General features: G+C 38.1%; 1 protein-coding gene across 1 annotated transcript; it reads left to right on the forward strand.

Annotated features, from left to right (window-relative positions):
- The first annotated feature begins 1,352 nt into the window (after positions 1-1,352).
- LOC107770838 (T-complex protein 1 subunit gamma-like) lies at positions 1,353-20,689 on the forward strand. The gene is made up of 13 exons (XM_016590173.2): positions 1,353-1,545; positions 2,163-2,224; positions 3,033-3,105; positions 3,202-3,269; positions 3,495-3,564; positions 5,689-5,757; positions 5,834-5,905; positions 12,992-13,065; positions 18,939-19,601; positions 19,678-19,803; positions 19,922-20,026; positions 20,113-20,187; positions 20,274-20,689. The coding sequence occupies exons 1-13, from the start codon at positions 1,521-1,523 to the stop codon at positions 20,463-20,465; spliced, it is 1,674 nt and encodes a 557-aa protein (XP_016445659.1). The 5' UTR covers positions 1,353-1,520; the 3' UTR covers positions 20,466-20,689.
- The last annotated feature ends 1,375 nt before the right edge of the window (positions 20,690-22,064 follow it).

Raw genomic sequence — 22,064 nt, forward strand, 5'->3', positions numbered from 1 at the left:
AATGCGAAAAATCATATAATATGACACTTTTTCAATAAAGTCACATAGTAGAAAAATTATAAGACGTTCGCCATACTAATACAAAAGTATATTGTCAACCTTCTAATGCACTAATGATTTTTACTTCACATTTTAACTTATTTTTTATTTTTAATCCAATAAATACCGACCTAATTAAGAAAGAGCTCGACGTTACCCTACCTAAAACTCATTTACATAAATTAAACTCTGATGCTTTTTTATCCTTGTGCGATACTCATATGTTAGTGAGATATGAATGTATGTACCAAGCTACTTTGCCTATTCCTTGTTTTATTGTTGGGTGGAGTATTTAATCACAAAAATTTATACTCTTTCACTGTGATATTTGTTGCACAACTTTATCAGTGGAAGGAGACAACTCAATATATACTCGAGCATGGCCAAAATTTTGTTATGTTTTAAGAAATATTTTCTAAATAAATTTGGTCTCTTTCTAATGAATTTTCATTCATGCTTTTTATTGGAAGAGCTAGGTTCTATTAAAATGTGAAGCAAAAAATTATCAGTCAATTGGAAGGTTTGGTGTTCGCATGTCCGGCTCCGGCTTTGTGACTTTTTGTTAGTATGATGGAAGTCTTGTAATTTTTCTGATATAAAACAAAGTTATGTGACTTTAATAGAAAAAATCATAATACTATGACCTTTTATGAAATTTATCCTACGATCACTCAAAAAGTTCCTCCTGATGGCGTCTATTCAATTAATGCCGCTAGAAATTAAGCAATTTTATGATACTCACGAAAACTAAATACTTTAATTTATTAACAAAATTATTACCATGTTCTGTGATGAAATGGATAAAAAATAATCATTAAACAAAAGTAAATTGGAGATACAATTCCATATCAAGAACTAAGATGGTAGTTTTTGAAAATCAAGGGATACATATGCATTTCATTACATATTTGTATCAAATCAATAAATATATGTTATATATCTTTATCATAATTTTTTATTATTTAACTATTGTTAATTAAAACTCTTATAATTTTATGTTAATTTATGTGACACGTTTTTCTTTTTTATTATGACTCAAAAGAATATAATTTTTTAATATTTAAAAATAATTCAATTTTAAAATTCTTATTTTACTTAAATGAGATGATTTATAATCATTTACCATACAAATGTTTAAGGTTTACCATAAGTTGATTTCCTTTGAAACTCCTGCCCAATCAAAAGATGCCACATGATTGGGAGAAGTAACTTGTTTTATACTGCAGTATAAACCAAGTGTTATAATATGAATGGGCACAAATGATAAAAACATAGAGAGCGATGCACTTGATTTCCCCCCAAAACCCTTCCAGGGTTTTCCACTGTTTCAAATAAAACAGAGTAAATAACTCAAATCTCGGACAGTGATCACAGTTCAGTGTTACCTCTGAGCTAACCCACCCCCTCTCTCACGAACCTCAGTATCTCCGAAGAGCAAAAATCTTAACTTTTCCACTCTAAAGCACTATTCAATCAACAAAATGCCTGCCCCAGTTCTTGTTCTCCGTAAGTTTTCTTTTTTTCCTGTTTTTTTTTCCTCCCACATTTCCATATATTTTCTGTATATCCATTTCCTTAAAAACTCGTTCTTTTTGTGCAAGATTGATTTTTAGAATGGGTTAAGTAAGATGCCCTTAAAGGGTCTTTGAGGATGTAGTGTTTGCTATGATTTTGAGCTTTTTAGTGCCCGTTTGGTTATGCTTTAAGGAGAACTAGTCTTGGTATAAAAATGAGCATTGCATAAGGAGAATCAATCTATGTATAGCATATTACATTTTTCGGTTACCATTTTACTTTCCTTCTAAAATAATACATAAGTTATGAAAACTCTATATACTATTTTATGTGAGATAGAATGTGGAATAAGAACAGAGGTACTAGTAATACATGGATTAAAACAGACAAAATGACAAAAATACCCTCATCACTTCAAACTTATTATCTTTCGTTTAAAAAAAAAATTATCCAACAAGAAATATTCCTTGCATTGTTAATCCCTACATTTCAATCTCTTCATTACTAATCCTTGCATTACTTGTCTTCGGACCAAATGTACTGTTAATGTTTTAGTTTCTGGGACCCATCTTGGTAGTTGTTATTTTACCATGGTTTATATTGAGCAGAGGATTCTATGAAGCGCGAGCAAGGTGGCAAGGTGCAGCGAGCCAATATCCAAGCGGCAAAGGTGCAGTTATCTGCACATTTTTTTCTATGCTTATTCTTAGAATGAGTAGACACGATTTTGTATAATTTTATTTGTATGCTGATATACTTGGTTTTCAGTTTCACTAGCCATTGAAATGGTTTTTCTAATGTATACATTTGATGTTTTTCGTGGGACATTTAATTGAAGAAGAAATTGTTGATCCTTTTGAAATTGCACGTGCCGCACTAGTTTGAGTTCTTGTTGTTTCCTATACATTTATGGAAAATTCATGTGTTTATTTATTAGACCATGCTAAATTGGACTTGGACTTGGATGATTACTTGATGATATGCTTTCGGTTCATCTGCAGCTTCACCAGTCAAATTGCATTATGTGATTATCTTGTACAAATCTGCACTCTTTGCATTAGATGCATGTTGACAGGTGATCTTGACAATGGAATTATTGAATTGAATGTTTGTTATATTGGGCCCTTCTTTTTCTCATTATGTTGTCTAAGCAATTCTTGAAATCATTGCAATTGATAGTTCTTGTTGGGCAGTATCAACATTATACATGAATGAATGAGAAATAGTAGAATTCTTAGCCGTATTTTGGGTGTTCTTGAACTTCTATTTGCTAGCTCAAGTGTCTTCAAGGCATTTATTTGATTTGCTGCTCCCAACCTAAAATAACAAACTGCATGAAAAATAAATTAGAAAAGAATACATTGGACAAACAAGGAGACAAAATGTGAACAAGGAATCATTTATCTCAGAATTAAATTGCTTTTCACTGCTCACAGTAGCACGTATGTTAGTTCTTTTATCTTTCCTTTTTCTGCCAGGCTGTTGCTGACATTATCCGCACTACTTTGGGTCCACGATCAATGTTAAAAATGCTCCTCGATGCTAGCGGAGGTAAATTATTTGTAGACATATTGATATGTTTCATGAATCTGTGTCTCTGACTTGGTAACTTTGGCGTGGGGCATGAATGTTATTGAATATTGACAGGAATTGTAGTAACCAATGATGGAAATGCAATTCTCCGTGAGCTAGATCTTGCTCACCCTGCAGCAAAGGTATATGCTCTCTCTCTCTCTCTCTCTCTCTCTCTCCACCTGATGATCTCTAGAAACTTATGTGGTTTTGTGTGTTCCCTTGTTCAGCTCATGGATTTTTGTTTCGGTTGTCTCAGTATTTGAATACCTGCCATACTCTATAATGAATATTTTTATGGTAACATTGTTGCATGCTCGCTTTCTTGTTTAAAGTGTCACATTGGTTTTATCTTTCTGTTGCTGCAGTCCATGATTGAACTAAGCCGCACTCAAGACGAAGAGGTAGGAGATGGAACAACGTCAGTCATTGTCCTTGGTATGGCTCTATTTAATTTTTTGTCATTTAGGTGGTTGGTTTTATCAGTTAAATTGTTGTCATGCAACTCATTTATGCACCCATCTTAGGTATCTTGTTAATCATTAAAGCTTAATCAATTGGTTCATATTATCTAGCTGTTAATATTGCCTAAATTCTTTAGAGATAAGCAACCAGATTTAGTGAAATTAATAGCAAACAATTTGCAGAGCTTTTGCTAATCTTATTCTATAAGTATTTGGATCTTAACAGTTTCACGTTATTCAAGTCCTTTCCCAAGTTCAAATTCATATGAAAAAAAATCCACTTGAATCAATTCTCAAACCGAAGATATGAATTGGAACATCGATGGGATAAATGTACATCAACTTTGCCATCTTGGTGCAAAATTTTGTATGTAAAGGATGCAGATAGGCTGATAGGTTTCCGTAGTTCCTTACATCTGCAGTTAAGGAGCCGAGTTTTGCTTTATGTAACTGCACTCTACACACCTCTATGTACCAGCTTGGCGCTTTTAGTGAAATAAAATTTTACCTTGTTTGATGAAAAAAATTAGAACATCAATTAGCCGTGAAGATTGTTTCATCTGTAGTCAAGCAATATAATTTATCTCTAGCCCGTGTACTTTTTTGGTCAATTTCTAGTGATGTTTGAAACCTACCTAATCTACTAATCTATGTCTAAGGTCACTTTTGAGGCACTAGATTGTGGTGGAGGAATGGTGTTTGAGAGTGATTATGATGTGTCATGTGTGCGTGCGGAAGAGGGAGGGAGGGAGGTGAAATAGGAGATGGGAAGGCGTAGAGGCTGAAATGGACAAGGATTAGGGAAGAGAAGCAAAAAAGAGGAAGTCTGAGCAATGTTGGAGCACAAAAACAAAACCCAAGCCAATTCTAATTTTTGGTATACCTCTTGTATACAGGAGCTTATCATAATTAATAAAATAACATTTACTTGATTAGGAAAAAAAAACAAAAACAAAAACCAAGCCTATGCTTGATTGGGGTGGATAGAGGAGTAAGAGACGAAGGTTACGGGTGACGAGGGTGAGAAATCTAGCCTCAAGACTTCTTAATTAAAAAAAGGCTGAGTAATAGAGGAAATACAAGAAGATGGGCAGAGACTCTTGTCTTGTTTTGATGTTAAACTGAAAGGGTATGCAATACCTTCACATCTGTTTCAAGTTTCAACGCCTCTAAAGTGAGACAAAGGAGAGGAAGTAAACTTCTTTTGCTTTCTTGTTGGATCTGCCAAACAACCTGATAGGAAATATAAGGAAGTAAAACGATGAAATACATAAATAGCCCCTTTAAGTGTCTATCTGATCGTTGTGGATAACTTAAAGGGGCTATTTATGTATTTCGCCGAAGTCTTCTAAAACCCTCCCCTGGACCTTAACTAGTGCATGTTCTGTAAAAATCAGAGATTGACTGAACTGGAATGGCTCAAGCTGTGATTGCAGTTTCAACTAGATAATAATGACCCTACTTGGAGTGAGAAATAGAAGAACATCTAAGGCAATGGGCAAAAAACATTGGTACATAAAGCACCAACTTCGGTGGATCTTACCCAATTTTTCCAGTTCAAGAAAACTTTGGCACATGATTTTTTTTTTTGATTTAGGTTTTCGTGAATTTCTTTTAAGTTAATAAAAGCAGACTTAATTTCTGGCACAGTACCATGCTGAGAAGTTCATAAAAATCAATATTCTCTTTAGATTGCTTAGTCCATCTCATTATTAATTCATCGTTAAAACAATTTGAATATAAGAATTTTTTTCAATAATTCTTATTGCCAATACGGTTAACCAACATGTTAACTAATCGATTATGATAAATTGGATCGAATTTTACTGCTTTTTTTTTTTCCTGCAGTACCTCGACTTATAGGTTTACGACATGTGTAATTAAATTAAATTAAATTAAAGAAGGGCGAAATGATTTCCCTTTCAATTGATTTATTCAACAACTGATCAAAATATTAATAATTAAAATACTATTAACTACTAAATAAATGATAAAATGAATAAAGAAATTATTCATTTTTATTAATAAATCTCTATGGTGGCAGCTTGCTACTTACTCCTTTTACAAGTACTAATTATTTTATCAATATCTTTTGCAGCTGGTGAGATGCTCCATGTTGCGGAAGCTTTTATTGACAAAAAGTATCATCCTACTGTAATATGTCGAGGTAAGAGATGATCCTCAAGTTTATAAATCCTTCGGCTCAAGTTATCTGAGATTAATACATGTGCTCCTGTGACCAGCTTACACTAAAGCTTTGGAGGATGCTGTTGCCGTGCTTGACAAAATTGCAATGACAGTTGATGCCAACGATCGTAAGCTCCCATTGCTTCCTACATTTCCTTGTAATTTTGCAACTCCATTCTGAGTACTTCAATATTTTAGTAGTTCCATCTAAGTTGCTCGGACACGGGTGCAGATCTAGAGGTCGGATCCTTCAAGATGTAAATTCTAAGATTCGGGGATACGAATCCTAGTACGGATACGGGTGCGGAGATCTGGCTGAAAATAATTCAAAAATATAAAAATATCTAAATTATGAGAAATTTTGTGGAATACTTACGTGTAGCTTATAAAGTGTGGATTTCTTTTTTGTTCTCAAGTTGTAGATAAATAAAGGATTGATATCCTAGGTAAGGTCATGCTATTTTCTTCAAATTTATCCTAGTTTTGGTTATGATTTCGGGAATCAAATTGTATCTCGTCTTAATTTTTTTCGTCCGTCGTGGTCAAAGTACCCAAAATTGTTTGACCAGATCCGGTACGGATCCCATACCCACACCCCATACTAGTGTCGTGTCGACACGGGTGCGGCACCTAAACTGTCGTGTCGGAGCAACTTAGAGTTCCATTCCCTACCTTAAGGGGTTAGATAACTACCAGGCTGCTAGATTTTTTGGATGACTTTCCAAGAACTTTTGGCATTTCTCATTTTTCCTCAAGAAGGAATTCTTTTGAATTACAGGCAAATTTAAGCTAAAACAGGAAAAATATTAGTTGAGCTTGCTTAATTGCTTTTAAATTTTAGTGCCAAAGGAACTGATTTTGTAAGGCTGTTGGAATTGCTAGGTCTAGAAATGGAATCCTAAGTAGAGAAACAACATTCTAAAAAGAAATTCTTGAAATAACTGTTGGTTTACTGACATTAGACTGAGTTTGTGGAACTTATGCATAAAGGAATACTGTAGTGTGATGATAATGTAGGTGGATAAGCTTTACTTTTATGTTGGATGAGTAAATTTTTGGGAACTTACGATCAGATTATGTGCTTTTCATTTAACTTAGTCCTCCTTGTCTTAGATTTTGATTTTCTCATCATTCCCTGCTCTTTTGCAAGTTAAAATTTTTCATGCTGATTTAATACAGGAAGAGAATTTAAAGTCCAGAAATGAATTGGAGCCTGACTTGTCAAAAAAAAAAAGAGAGGAGAAGATTGGAAAAGGAATAGCAGGTTATCACCTTAAGAATCATTAACAATGCTAAAACAGCCAAACAGGACAAGACATGCATATGAAATTTCAAAACTGATGGAAGCCAAGATATTTTTTATTTCAGATGAGAAATCTTTTGAGATCATCGATTCCGACGAGGGGTGGTTTAATATAGCTGAAAGGGGAAGAAGATTTTCGTGTAATATTAACATAAATGAGGAAAGTCTCAGGCGAGTTTGCACAGCACTCAGACAAGCAACCAAAAGGGAAGGGAATTACTACAGACATTGGGGGTGGAGTTCACAGTCATACTATTACAGAGCTTTTGTAAATTTCAATAGCTATGGTAGATTCATACGTATTGAATCATGGTTGGGGAGCAGGAAGAGAGCAGTGATTATTCCTGAGGCAGATTATAACTTGGGATGGGAAGATATAGCAAACAAAATTTTACACTTTCTGGGGAAACAAAGTACAAGCAGATCTAGACTTCCTCCTACTCATCAGGCCTATGCAGACACAACAAAAATTTCTCGGTCGCCGGTTACGAAGCTTCCAACCAGGATGGTTAACACTGTAAATACAATTAACCAACGCGCAGAAGACGGGAATCACTATTTTCTCTCAAGGTGCTTAGTCGGCACTTTCAACGATCCCTTCAACTACAGCCCCAACCATGAGGTGATACAAAAATGGTTTCTGAATAGGTGGAAGGTTTGTGAGGGTCTGAAAGTAACTCCAATGCCCCACAATCAATTTCTCTTCGAATTTCCATCAAGAAAAGAAGCAGTGAGAATCCATGCTGGAGATTGGTTCTGGAACGGTCGACGCCTTTCATTGGAGTGGTGGTCGCCGGTGGCGGGCACTAAGTTAGCCTCGCAGAGATCTGGTCAAAAATGGATTAAGGCTTCGGAATTCCCATTAATGCTTGGAAACTCGAGACATATAGAATCATTGGCGACATGTGTGGTGGCTTCATAGACATTGACGAAGATACGAGGCATCAGAATCACTATCTCTAGGCAAGAATCTGTGTTAACAATGGTAATAATGAATGTCCAGATAAGATAAAGCTCGATGTGGAGTGTTGGAGTTTCGAAATATCAATTCTGAAGGAGGTAGCAGCGTCGCCAAAACCTTTCCGGCCAGCCGATGCAAAAACAGAGGCCAAAACTAAGGCGATGGGTTTAGGGGAACATGAAGGGCTTTCTGTCAGTTCAAAGCATGTGGGGGGACAACTGCACATGGGGGGACAACTGCACGTGGGGGGACAACTGTCAAAGGGTCACTTTAATTCAAACCTTTTGGGCCCTCTTCCATCCTTCTCCATAAACGGGCTAATAATAATAGTATTAGCCAAAGCAGGCCCAATAAAGGGAGCACCTCAGGAGTCATTAAAGAGAAGATGGTGGACCAATCTTTTAATTATTACAAAACCCCAAAAAAGAAGGCCCAACAAATGATGAAGGCAACTAAACCCACTATTAATCAGGTATGGAGTGCTAAAGGGCCTCTACAGGATCTACAGCTTAATCCCAACATTGCTATTCCATCTTCTTCTTCAACCTTCTGTCATCAGACCCAATCCATAGTGCCATTCTCTGAAGCAGTAACACATGCAACCCCTGTAACACACTCAGAAGCTGATGATGAATCGGAAAATGTTCTTTCTAATCTATGTGGTCTACCTCAACAAATGGGCTGGTCTGATGTTCCTTCTACTGCATTAGTGCGCTCAGAAACAGATTCATACACTGAGTCACTTTCTCTACCATGGCACGATGACGAACAACTGGAACTACAGGGATTCCAACCAGGAATTCAACAACCTACAGCAGTAGAAACCTCCAAATGGACCAAATTGGTGTTGGGTAAAGTATGCAAGGCTTTCGGGATCAATGGAGCGGGATTTGAGCACGAAATTTTTGACTTAATCATGAGAATGGACCAGAAAAGACAAGTTCAATTACAACAAAGGGGATCACCCTCTTCAACTAGTAAGAAGGGGAAAGGGAGGAAAAAAGGAAAAACTGAGGTTCAGAACTTAATCTGTGGTATCAACTATGAAAGAAGGAATAAAAAGGAAAGGGGCAGGCAAGGCAAGTCTCTTTCCAGATGAAGGTTAAAATTCTAAGCTGGAATATTAGGGGTCTCAATGACAGGGATAAAAGGAGCACTATCACATCACTAGTTAGAAAGTGGAAAGCTGACATTCTGTGTCTCCAAAAAACCAAAATGGAGAACATCCCAACCAATATGCTTTACCAAATTTGGGGGAATAGGTGGGCTGAATGGGCAGAGGTGAAGGCTAGTGGCACTAGGGGTGGCATTCTTATTCTATGGGATAAGAGATTGTGGAGGTGTATTGACTCTCACCAGGGGTGCTTTACTAATACTTGCTTTCTTGAAAGCCTCCAAGAGGACTTCAGATGGGGGTTTACAGGTGTTTATTGTCCTCACTCCAATGCTGAAAGGGAAGATTTTTGGCAGAAATTGGGATCAGTCAGAGGTATTTGGGAGAAACAATGGGTTGTTGGAGGGGATTTCAATGTATGTATGTATGAATCTGAAAGATTGAACTGTTATAGAAGGACCAAAGCTATGAGATGCTTCTCTGAAGCATTAGAGGACCTGCAACTAATGGATTTGCCATTACATGGAGCCCAATACACCTGGTCGAGAGGGGAGGATATTTTCCAAGCCTCAAGAATTGACAGGTTCTTGGTCTCCACAGAATGGAATGAAAGTTTTAGAGCCATCAAGCAACTAGCACTCCCAAGAGTCATCTCAGATCACAAACCTTTATTGCTAGAAAGTGGAGAATGGGACTCAGCAACATCTTACTTTAAATTTGAAAACATGTGGCTTCAAAAGGAGGGATTCATTGATATGGTGAAAGGGTGGTGGCAAAATTACACAATAAGTGGCAACCCAGACTTTGTTCTAATTCAAAAGTTGAGGAGCTTGAAGAAGGATATCTCCAAATGGAACAAAGAAGTTTACGGCATGTTAGACACTAAGAGAAGCAGGGCTCTTGATGAACTCTTAGCCTTAGAACAAGCAACTGAAAGCAAAGCTCCAACTCAAGTAGAAAAACAAAGTTTTCTGACTCTAAGAATGGAGTTGGAAGAGATTGCTAAAGCTGAAGAAATTTTTTGGAGGCAAAAATCTAGATGCTTATGGTTAAAAGAAGGGGACAGGAACACTAAATACTTTCAGTCTTAGGCCAACTCTTTTAGGAGATGCAACTCGATTGGCAAGCTCAAGATAAACAATGAGATTACAGAAGATAAAGAATTGATCAAGGGGGAGATATTAAACTATTACCAAGCTCTTTACACAGAGAAGGAAGGGTGGAGACCATCTTCCAACTTTGAAGATGTTGCCAGAATATCAGAGGAGGAAAGTGAGCTGCTTGAAAAAGGTTTTGAGGAAGATGAAGTTTATGCTATCATTCAATCATGTGCCCCATGCCCCAGATAAAGCCCCAGGTCCAAATGGCTTTACCATGGCCTTCTTTCAGAAGTCATGGGATTTCATCAAACCAGAGATTATGGAAGCACTAAATCATTTCCACCAGCACTGTTACATGGAGAGATCATGCAATGCCTCTTTCATTGCCTTGATACCTAAGAAGAAGGGAGCCATTGAGCTTAGGGATTACAGACCAATAAGCCTTATTGGTAGTGTTTATAAGATTGTGGCCAAGGTGTTAGCAGAAAGACTGAAAAAGGTTATTGGGAAGCTGGTCTCTTCTCATAAAAATGGTTTCATTAAACACAGACAGATTACTGATGCAGCTCTCATAGCTAATGAAGTGTTGGATTGGAGGCTTAAAACTGACACACCTGGTGTTATGTGTCAACTGGATATAGAAAAGGCATTTGATCAATTAAACTGGTCTTACTTGCTATCTATTTTGAGGAGAATGGGGTTTGGAGACAAATGGTTAAAGTGGATCAAATACAGTATCTCTACGGTCAAGTACTCAGTCTTAATCAATAGAGGTCCTGTTGGTTTCTTTTCACCACAGAAAGGAATTAGGCAAGGGGATCCTCTTTCCCCCTTCCTATTCATACTAGCCATGGAGGGTTTAAGTAAAATGATGGAAAAAGCAAGACAGATGCAATGGATCCAAGGATTCAGTGTAGGCACAAACATTGGAAACTCAATCACTATCTCCCATTTATTATATGCTGATGACACACTGATCTTCTGTGAGGCAGATAGAGTCCAAATCCTGTACCTAAATCTTACACTCCAGCTATTCGAAGCATTATCTGGACTTCACATCAACAAGCAGAAAAGTATTATATATCCAGTCAATCGGGTGAGCAACATTGAGGAGTTGGCAAGGATCATCAGTTGCAGTATAGGGTCATTGCCTACCACATATTTGGGGCTTCCCCTGGGAGCTAAATTCAAAAGTTGTGATATCTGGAATGGTGTAGTGGAGAATTTTGAGAAAAGACTGGCTTCATGGCAACAACACTACCTCTCTATGGGAGGAAGACTCACTCTCATCTTGATAGTATACCCACTTTTGTCATGTCACTGTTTCCCATCCCTAAAAAGGTTCTTAAAAGGCTGGACAAGTTCAGGAGGGACTTTTTTATGGGAAGGAAACAACAGTTCTCACAAGTATCACTTGATTAAATGGGATAAGGTCTTACAACCTAAATGCAAAGGTGGATTGGGGGTCAGAGATCTAGACAAGCACAATAAAGGTTTGCTAATGAAATGGCTCTGGAGATATTGCACATGTGAACCAAGTCTATGGAAAGAGGTGATCGATGCAAAACATGGGATTAAAGACAATTGGAGCACTAAAACTGTTAGTGCATCCCATGGAGTAGGGCCCTGGAAGCATATTAGTAAACTGGGGAATGTATTTTTTCAGAATATTCATTTCAAACCAGGCAATGGATGTCATATTAAGTTTTGGAAGGATAAATGGCTAAACAACACTGCTCTCATGGAGGACTATCCTAGCTTATTCAACATTGCCTTGGACAAGAATTCTTCTATTGCTCATAACAGAGCAAATGATAATTGGGATGTGCAGCTCAGAAGATCTGTTCAAGACTGGGAGATAGAAGACTTATGGAAATGCTAGCAAAATTAGAGGCCTACAACATTGATGAGAATGTTCCAGACAGCATGAGATGGGGATGTAAAGGTCTTTATACTGTTAAAGATTGCTACAGGCAACTTAACAATCAGAATCAGGTATTGCATTCATGGCCTTGGAAACTGATATGGAGGACAAAATTACCTGTGAAGGTGACATGCTTCAACTGAATTGCCCTTCACGAAGCCTGCTTAACACAAGATAACCTATGCAGAAGGAGATTTCAGCTGGTCAACAGATGTTATCTTTGCAGGAGACACCAGGAAACAATTAATCACCTACTTCTACACTGCCCAGTAGCCACAGACTTATGGAACATGTTCTTTTGTATTTTTGGTCTAAGCTGGGTAATGCCACAGACCCTGAGAGAGGCACATATGAGCTGGAGTCTTTGGGAGGTTGATAAGGTCATCAAGAAGATCTGGCTTATGATCCCTGCAACTATTTTTTGGTGTTTATGGAACGAGAGGAATAGAAGATGCTTTGATGACACCTCAACCCCGAACCATATACTCAAATCTAAATGCCTGTTCAACCTTTTTTGCTGGACAAAGTTGTCCCCCGTAAATAGCACAGGGCTCCTTTGGGACTTTATTAGCTCTCTTGTCCTAGATTGAGACTTTGTTTGGGGGCAAACAATATTCTCCTGTAATCTTTAGTTTATTTAGCTCATGTGCCTCTTGTAACTTTGCATCTTCTTGATGCCTTCTTAATAAAACATATTACTTCATAAAAAAAAAATACAGGAAGAGAATTTATGCATTATTGTAGCTCAGGTGTAAATTTTCTGAATGTGATGTAACATGCACTATTACTCAAAATAATTGCTATTGTGGCAGGAGCAACAATGTTGGGGCTGGTGAAGAGTTGCATTGGAACAAAATTTACTAGTCAATTTGGGGATTTAATTGCAGTAAGTATTAATTTATTTCTAATAACCGCTCTCCATAGGTCATGAAGAAATGAATTGAAAAACCTTCACCTTGAAGTAAATATTTGGACTGAAATGTTCATGTAGACCTGTTTTTTAAAGCAAGGATTATCATTTGAAGAAATTCTCTTCTCCATTGACATGGGGATTTTCTTTCATGAAGTTTATCATTGCAATTGAACAAGAGGAAATATGAGAGTCCTAAAATCAAGAAATCGTTGTTTTCGAGCTCTTAGCTGGTTCTGCACTATTTCATTAACAATAAAACAATGCAATAGTGTGCTTTTGGTTTTCTTCTATCATCTGAACACCGACAAACATCAAACAATAAAATGGTTTAACTTAGTATTGTGTCTTAATTTTGTATAGATTACCTCTTGTTGAAGATATGTACTATAACCTACAAGTGGGAATAACCAAAAGCATCACACATATATTTATGCATAGATATCTTTCTCATGAGTCTATTACCCAACATGAAAAGAAGTCATGGTTTGAACATGAGGAAGACATGGATATATCACTAGTTGACATTAATGTCATAGTTATGTTGAGTTCTTTTACCCGATACAAAAAGAATTAATTGTTTGAGGATCAAGAAGAAAGACATGCATAGAGACTAGCTGACTACTAACGCTTCTTATAGTTCTCTTATAGTTACAACAACAACAACCCCCCGTGTAATCCCACAAGTAGGGTCTGGGGAGGGTAATGAGTACGCAGACCTTACCCCTACCCCGAGGGAGTAGAGAGGCTGTTTCCGAAAGACCCTCGGCTCAAGAAGACGAACAGAGGTAATAAATCAGTACCATCAACAGAAATCACAGAAATAATAACAACATAAGGACAAGAAAATAGATGAAAAGCAATAACAATAACAAGTAAATAAGGCTCGGTACTATGAAAAACGGAAGAATAGTATGAACACAACATTAACCACTAGCAGTCTAAGACACAACCCTATCAAACTAGTCTCACCTGGAATGATGTAGAAAAATGCTCAACTACCTCCTAATGCTCGACCTCCATACCTTCCTATCAAGGGCCATGTCCTCGGAAATCTGAAGTCACGCCATATCCTGCCTAATCACCTCTCTCCAATACTTCTTAGGCCGCCCTCTACCTCTTCTCGTTCTCCTATGCACGTGCCCGAACCATCTAACCTTCGCTTCCCGCATCTTGTCATCCATTGAAGCCACGCCCACCTTCTTTCGACTATATTCATTCCTAATCTTATCCATCCTAATGTGCCCGCACATCTACCTCAACATCCTCATTTCTACTACTTTCAGCTTCTGAATATGTGAGTTCTTAATTGGCCAACACTTTTCCCCATACAACATGGCTGATCTAACCATCGCTCTATAAAACTTACCTTTTAGCATCAATGGCACTTTCTTGTCACATAAGACTCCAAATGCTAACCTTTATTTCATCCACCCCACCCCTATACGGTGTGCAACATCCTCGTCTCCCCATCCCCTGAATAACTGACCCAAGGTACTTGAAACTGCCACTCTTGGGGATGACTTGTGACCCAAGCCTCACGTCTATGCCCGCTTCACTCGCGTCGGCGCTGAACTTGAACTCCAGGTATTCTGTCTTCGTCCTGCTCAACTTGAAACCCTTAGATTCAAGGGTCCGTCTCCAAACCTCCAGTCTCTCGTTAACGCCGCCTCGCGTTTCATCAATCAGAACTATGTTATCAGGGAATAACATACACCATGACACCTCCCCTTGAATATGGTGTGTCACTGCATCCATCACCAAACAAATAAGAGCGGACTGAGTGCAGATCGTTGGTGCAATCCCATAACAACCGGAAAATGCTCAGAATCGTCTCCCACGGTCCTAACCTGAGTCTTAGCTCCATCACACATGTCCTTAATCGCCCCCTGATGTAAGTGACCGACACACTCTTTGCCTTCAGGCATCTCCAAAGGACCTCCCTAACCACCTTATCATACGTTTTCTCCAGGTCAATAAACACCATGTGAAGATCCTTCTTCCTATCCCTGTACTGTTCCACCAACCTCCTAATAAGGTGGATAGCTTCTGTAGTTGAGCGACCCGGCATGAACCCGAACCGGTTATCGGATATAGACACCGTCCTTCTCACCCTCACTTCAACCACCCTCTCCCAAACTTTCATGGTATGACTTAGTAACTTGATACCCCTATAGTTATTGCAACTCTGGATATCACCTTTATTCTTGTACAATGGTACCACCGTACTCCATCTCCACTCGTCTGACATCCTCTTTGTCCTGAAAAAAATATTAAACAGCCCAATCAACCACTCCAAGCTTGCTCTACCCACACACTTCCAAAATTCTACCGGAATTTCGTCTGACCCGGTTGCTCTGCCCCTACTCATCTTACACATAGCCTCCACGACCTCCTCAACCTTGATGTGTCTACAGTACCCAAAATCTCGCTGACTCTCAGAATGCCCCAATTCACCTAACAGAATATCCCTGTCTCCTTCTTCATTCAGAAGTTTATGGAAGTAAGTCTGCCATCTCCGCTTAATTTGTGCGTCTCCCATCGATACTTTACCGTCCTTGTCTCTGATGCACCTTACTTGGTCCAGATCCCGAGCCTTCCTCTCTCTCGCCTTGGCCAGCCGGAATAACTTCTTATCCCCGCCTTTGTCCCCTAATTCCTCGTACAGACGACCAAACGTGTAGTCTTAGCCTCTGTGATTGCCAACTTCGCCTCCTTCCTAGCTACCTTATACCTCTCTCTGTTCGCTCTCCTCTCCTTCTCGACTGTGCTCCCTACTAACTTCAGGTACGCAGCCTTCTTCGCTTCCACTTTACCTTGGACCACTTCATTCCACCACCAGTCACCTTTGTGCCCGCCGGAGTAACTCCTCGAGACCCCTAATACCTCTCTTGCCACCTCCCTTATACAGTTCGCCGTCGTCGTCCACTTAGCGGTCGCGTCCCCACTAGTCCTCCATGCTCCCATAGCCGATAACCTCCCCTCCAACTCCTGAGCTTTATCCTTTGTCAAGGCTCCCCACCTGATTTTCGGTCGTCCTCGAACAGACCTCTTCTTCCTCTTTATCATGATACCAACGTCCATCACCAAGAGCCTATGCTGCGTCGCGAGAATCTCCCCCGGGATAACCTTGCAATTCTTGTACAACCCTCTATCACACCTCCTGAGGAAGAGGTAGTCAATCTGAGTATTCGCCACCGTACTTTGGAACGTAACCAAATGCTCCTCCCTCTTCGGACAGCTAGAGTTCGCAATCACCAGCTCAAATGCTTTAGCGAAATCCAAAAGTGAAGTTCCTCCTCCGTTCCTATCCCCAAAGCCGAAACCGCCATGCACCTCGCCATAGCCACCTACAGTTGACCCAATATGACCATTGAAATCCCCTCCTATAAGTTCACTTATAGTTATATTGCTATATTTGTTCTTCCATTTCTTTCTATATGATGTTATTAATAATATTTTAGAAGTTTCTTTTTGGCAACTAGATTGAGAGATTTTTGGGATTGAAACACACACACACACACACACACACACACACACACACACACACACACACACACATATATATATATATATATATATATATATATATATATATATATATATATATATATATATGTGTGTGTGTGTGTGTGTGTGTGTGTGTGTGTATATATGCGTGTGTGTGTGCGTGTTGGGGGGGATGGGGGACACAATGTGATGGGAATTTAACCTTAGATCTCTTCTTCCCAGCACCTCTACTGTGGTTTGGTAACCACTAACCACTAGGTCAAGTCTTCTATTTGAGAAGTCCTTTACTGTAATAGGATTGAAAAGGTCATGTATTACTAAATTAGTGTTTATCGAGATCAGTGGCGAAGCTAGAAATGTTTTCAAGGGTATTCAAACTTGAAAGATGTGAAAAAAATACCCGACAAAGGGTGTTCAATATGTGTTATATACCTCTAAAACGTAATATTTTACCTATGTACACAGTGCAATTTTTCGACGAAGGGTGGTCACTTGACCACCCTTGTGACCATGTGGCTTCGCCACTGGACGAGATGACTTTTTTCAACGCTAACACTACACAATTCTAGAAGATATCTCTTTCACCTCCTAATTAGTATACTTTTCTTTCAATTTTTTCCCAAATATTTTTCCCAGTTTGTAAAAAGAGTGATTGTTTATTTGTTTTACCTTCTTTTTTTTCGTTATACTTGTTCAAGTTCTCCCCAGACCTCTCAAACAATTCTTTTTCCATTTCTCTCCATTTTCTCAACTGGGTATTGCTACTTTCACGTCTGCTCCTTTTTTAATTTTTTTCCAAATCTTACTGTTTTTATATTTTCCGATCTTATTTGACTTTTGTAGTTAGAGAATTAGGCGTGAGTTTGAAGAGTTTAGGGTAGAACTTGGAGTTCTTTGCCGATAACAATAGTGGTCTTTTTCTATGTATTTGCTGGCAAAGGAAAAAGGTAATTTGCATGAATATAAGATTCCATCTGTGCACATTCAACCGCGTAATTTTATCCCTAAAAATTCTTCTAAAATATAAAATCATTACTGTTTTAACTTTATCGAATTAGTGCACCATGGAAAATATATGATTATATCGAGAAAATTAAAGTAAAACAACCCCAAATATTCCCATAAAGCACTCACAACAAAGAAAATCAGATGCATGTACACTAAAAATTAAGATATAAAATTTCATAACCAATTCTGAATAGAATAGATTACCTTTTAGTTGAAAAGAGTTAAAGTATGATGGGATGACCTGAAATGAATAAAATGAGTAAATTCTTTACTCATAAAAAACAATTAAAATAAATAAATGACAAACGACTTAGATAGACAGAGGGAATGTTGTTTCCAAAATCAAAAACTTTTGATGCTCTGGTCAAATATTAAAGAATAAATCTAGTAGAAGAGCAGTACTTACCACATAGTGATCTTTGCTACTAAAACGCGCGAATACACAGCTATCACAACAGAGAGCGAGTCCTATAAGAAAAATAAAACAAATCAAGAAAAGTGTCAATAATAAGCAACCACAACCAGAAAAAGATAGATAATATTCAAAATTACAAGAGTAAACGACATTATTATATTGTTTATATCTTGAATATCGTCATTGTTTGAATCAGTTCCTATATAATAGATGAAATCTGAATCTGTACGCATAACTTAGGCAGATGAGTATCAATTCGGACAACTTAAAATTCTAGTAGAAGAATCAATAGAAGATTTACAAAGGGGACAAGTTTAACGAAGCCACTTATCAAGACATGGAGAATGAAATCTATGGTAACATTTAGGCATAACTTTAACAATTTCTTGTCTTCATAGGATCCCAAACATATTGAGCATTCACTTTTCATGTAATTCAAGATCTGTTCATGTAATGGTACAAACATTAAATTTACTTAAACTTATTTGCCGCTTTGCTGATTATTGGTCAGAGAAAAGCTTTTGCAAACAAATTTGGCATTTAAAAATTTGAAGGGTCATTTTTTGAAGCCTTATAGTGAGTGTGAGCAAAGGAGATGAAAGTGACTTACAGAAGAGTAAAGGAGATAAAGTGGCTGAGCAAAGGAGATGAAAGCGACGGAAAAGTATAGGGTGTTGGGTTTTGATGGATGCAAGGAAAGGAAAGTAACTTTTCTAGAATAGTGTAGATATGTACTCATTTCTATATTAATAGAAAATAATATTAAAATAATAAAATGAAAGGGTATAATGACAAATATACCCTTGGTCGACCAACTTCTCATTTATATATAATAGAAAAGTCCTTTACTGTAATAGGATTGAAAGGGTCATGTATTACTAAATTAGTGTTTATGGTCTAATATGTATTATCTCAGGATTTAGCTATTAATGCCACAACAATAGTTGGCGTGGAAGTTGGCCAAGGGCTTCGCGAGGTGGACATCAAGAAGTACATCAAGGTTGAGAAGGTTCCGGGTGGGCAGTTGGAAGACTCAGTGGTGCTTAAAGGAGTAATGATAAATAAAGATGTAGTTGCCCCTGGCAAAATGAAGAGAAAGATTGTAAACCCTCGCATTATTCTTCTTGATAGTCCTCTGGAGTACAAGAAAGGCGAGAACCAAACCAATGCAGAGTTGCTTAGAGAGGAAGATTGGACTGTCCTCTTGAAAATGGAAGAAGAATACATTGAGAACATGTGCGCACAGATACTTAAGTTCAAGCCAGACGTGGTTATTACTGAAAAGGGACTGAGCGATCTGGCATGCCATTATCTGAGCAAGGCTGGTGTCACTGCAATCAGAAGGCTAAGGAAGACAGACAATAACAGAATTGCCAAGGCGTGTGGGGCAGTTATTGTTAATAGACCCGATGAGTTGCAGGAATCTGATGTTGGTACTGGTGCTGGTCTGTTTGAGGTGAAAAAAATTGGGGACGAATTCTTTACTTTCATCGTTGATTGCAAGGATCCAAAAGCATGTACTGTACTTTTAAGGGGTGCGAGCAAGGATCTACTGAATGAAGTGGAAAGGAATCTACAGGTATTTTCTCAGTTCCACATATTTAGCAGAGGATCTGTTAAGTACACTGTTTGAGCTGTTTCATATACTTTTGCAGGATGCCATGTCTGTTGCCAGAAACATCATCAAGCACCCTAAACTGGTTCCCGGTGGTGGTGCAACAGAGTTAACTGTATCTGCCATGTTAAAGCAGAAAAGTTCATCCGTTGAAGGCATAGAAAAGGTAAGTTGTTTTGTTCAACTTTTACTACTTTTTGCAGAGAGATATCAAGTCATGAAGTGGAAATTGGAAAAAACAAAGGAAGTCTAAAACTCTCATCCTTCTATTGTCATATATGCAGTGGCCTTATGAAGCTGCTGCAATTGCTTTTGAAGCTATACCACGAACTTTGGCTCAGAACTGTGGTGTTAACGTGATTCGCACTATGACTGCCCTTCAAGGAAAGGTGAAAATTCTACATGTTTGAGGTTGGATATGCTGCCTTAAGTATATATTTGTGTTCATCATCTAATTCTTTTCACATTCCTATAGCATGCAAATGGCGAGAATGCATGGATAGGCATAGACGGAAACACTGGTGAGATTGCTGACATGAAAGAGCATAAGGTATGATATTAACTTCTTTCTCACCTGTTATCTTTAGTAATTAAATTTAGGAACTTATATTAATTGGAGAAACTTTAAATATCCAGATATGGGATTCCTATGCTGTAAAAGCACAGGCTTTTAAAACTGCTATTGAAGCAGCTTGCCTGCTTCTGAGAATTGATGATATTGTGAGTGGAATAAAGAAGAAGCAAGCCCCTGGAGCTGGGCAAGGTCAATCAAAACCAAAAATCGAGGAAGAAGGCGATGCAGACAACGACCAGCTAATTCCAGAATGAACATAGCACCCATGCTGCACGGGAATGCTTTCAAAATTCAAACTGCAGCTACAAACCATTTAAAGTTTTGTTATCTATATGGGCTTTGGTGGAGGCTAATCCTGGCTGATTGTTCAAAAAATTTGTGCTTGACATGTACCTTTTGCTGTTTTGACTACTGACTTATGGCATTATATAAATTTTTCTTCTATTGAGATTTTTTAGTGAAAAGAAAGTTAATCAAATAGTTCGTTGCTGAGGTTTTTCTTCAGTTGAGGTTCGTTTTGTTAACTTTGTTGTTGCAAGAACGATGATTCTCTTTGGTTGTCATGAAATCATGTAGAATTAGGTCATGATCTGGGCTACTCACTAAACCCCAGATGAATGTCATATCCCCATGCTTGTCATGGTCTGCCTCTTCAATCATGCTGCTTCTTTGTAAGCAAGAGCTGGCACTCAAACCAAAGGGGGGGTGTGATGGGATGAGAATCTTCTTACTGATTTATCATGTTCGAATCGTGGGAATGGAGAACCCTTTGATAACGAGTGCTTTAGGGGACAACTCGGCGCGAAGCGGATTGTTGGGGTCAATGGATCTCGGATACCTGGAAAAAAGAGGTTGGCACTCAAGTTGAACCCCTGATAAGAAGGTGTGGAGGTCGAGAATGAAGGTAGAAGGCTAGTAGGTAGTGGAGAGTATTTCTTTCCCATACCAGTAGTATTAGTGTTAGTCTTGTATTCTATTATTGTTAGATTTCTATTACATGTTTCTTTTGCTTCATTTTCTTATTATCTTGTTATTGTTACTGTTTGTTGCTACTGCTTTCTTTTCACCTTTCATTGAGCTAGTGGTCTATCGGGAACCTCTTATCTTCAGGGGTCGTTTGGTACGCGGGATAAGGTAGGTAAGGGATTAAATTTATACAATGTTGGTTGATGGTACAAATTTATCCTGGAACGTGGTATAAATTTAATCCCAAACTTAATACTGGATAATCCCACCTTATCCCATCAAACTTGATATTATTTGGGATAAATTAGTCTATAATCCCCGGATAATTTAGTCCGCATACCAAACGACCCCTCAAGGTAGGGGTAAGGTCTATGTACACACTACGCTCCCTAGACCCCACTTGTGGGATTATATTGGGTTTGTTGTTGTTGTACTCAAATTGAACTCGTGTTCTTTAAAAATAAGAGTTGGTTTGATTCATTGGAAAAGTTGGTGATTATTGAATTTTCATATCATAGGACAATAGTCTTCTTTCGGATTTGGTGATAAGACATAAGGCATGCTTTCCAGCGTTTACCTAAATCAATTTCAGTTTGAGCTTAGGTGTTCAAGTACTACAAGTTTCTAAGCATACCCAAATTGCATTAAGTTTCCTGTTCACTGACTTGAACAACTCCCCCAGTTCTATTTTAGAGTTCATACACAACAGGTAATAAAGAGATAGAGAAGCCACTCGCATCATGAGATTTGTTTGCAAAAACTCACTTGTTTGATGTCTTAGAACAAAATTCGCTTAGTTGCTGCTCTAAAAACAAAAGAGATTAATGGAACAGAGAAGATTTTGTGGAGTCATACCGTATAAAAAAACCTCTTGTTGGCAAGAGAAA

This window comes from Nicotiana tabacum, chromosome 13 (assembly GCF_000715075.1).
Source record: "Nicotiana tabacum cultivar K326 chromosome 13, ASM71507v2, whole genome shotgun sequence".
Classification (NCBI taxonomy): Eukaryota; Viridiplantae; Streptophyta; class Magnoliopsida; order Solanales; family Solanaceae; genus Nicotiana; species Nicotiana tabacum.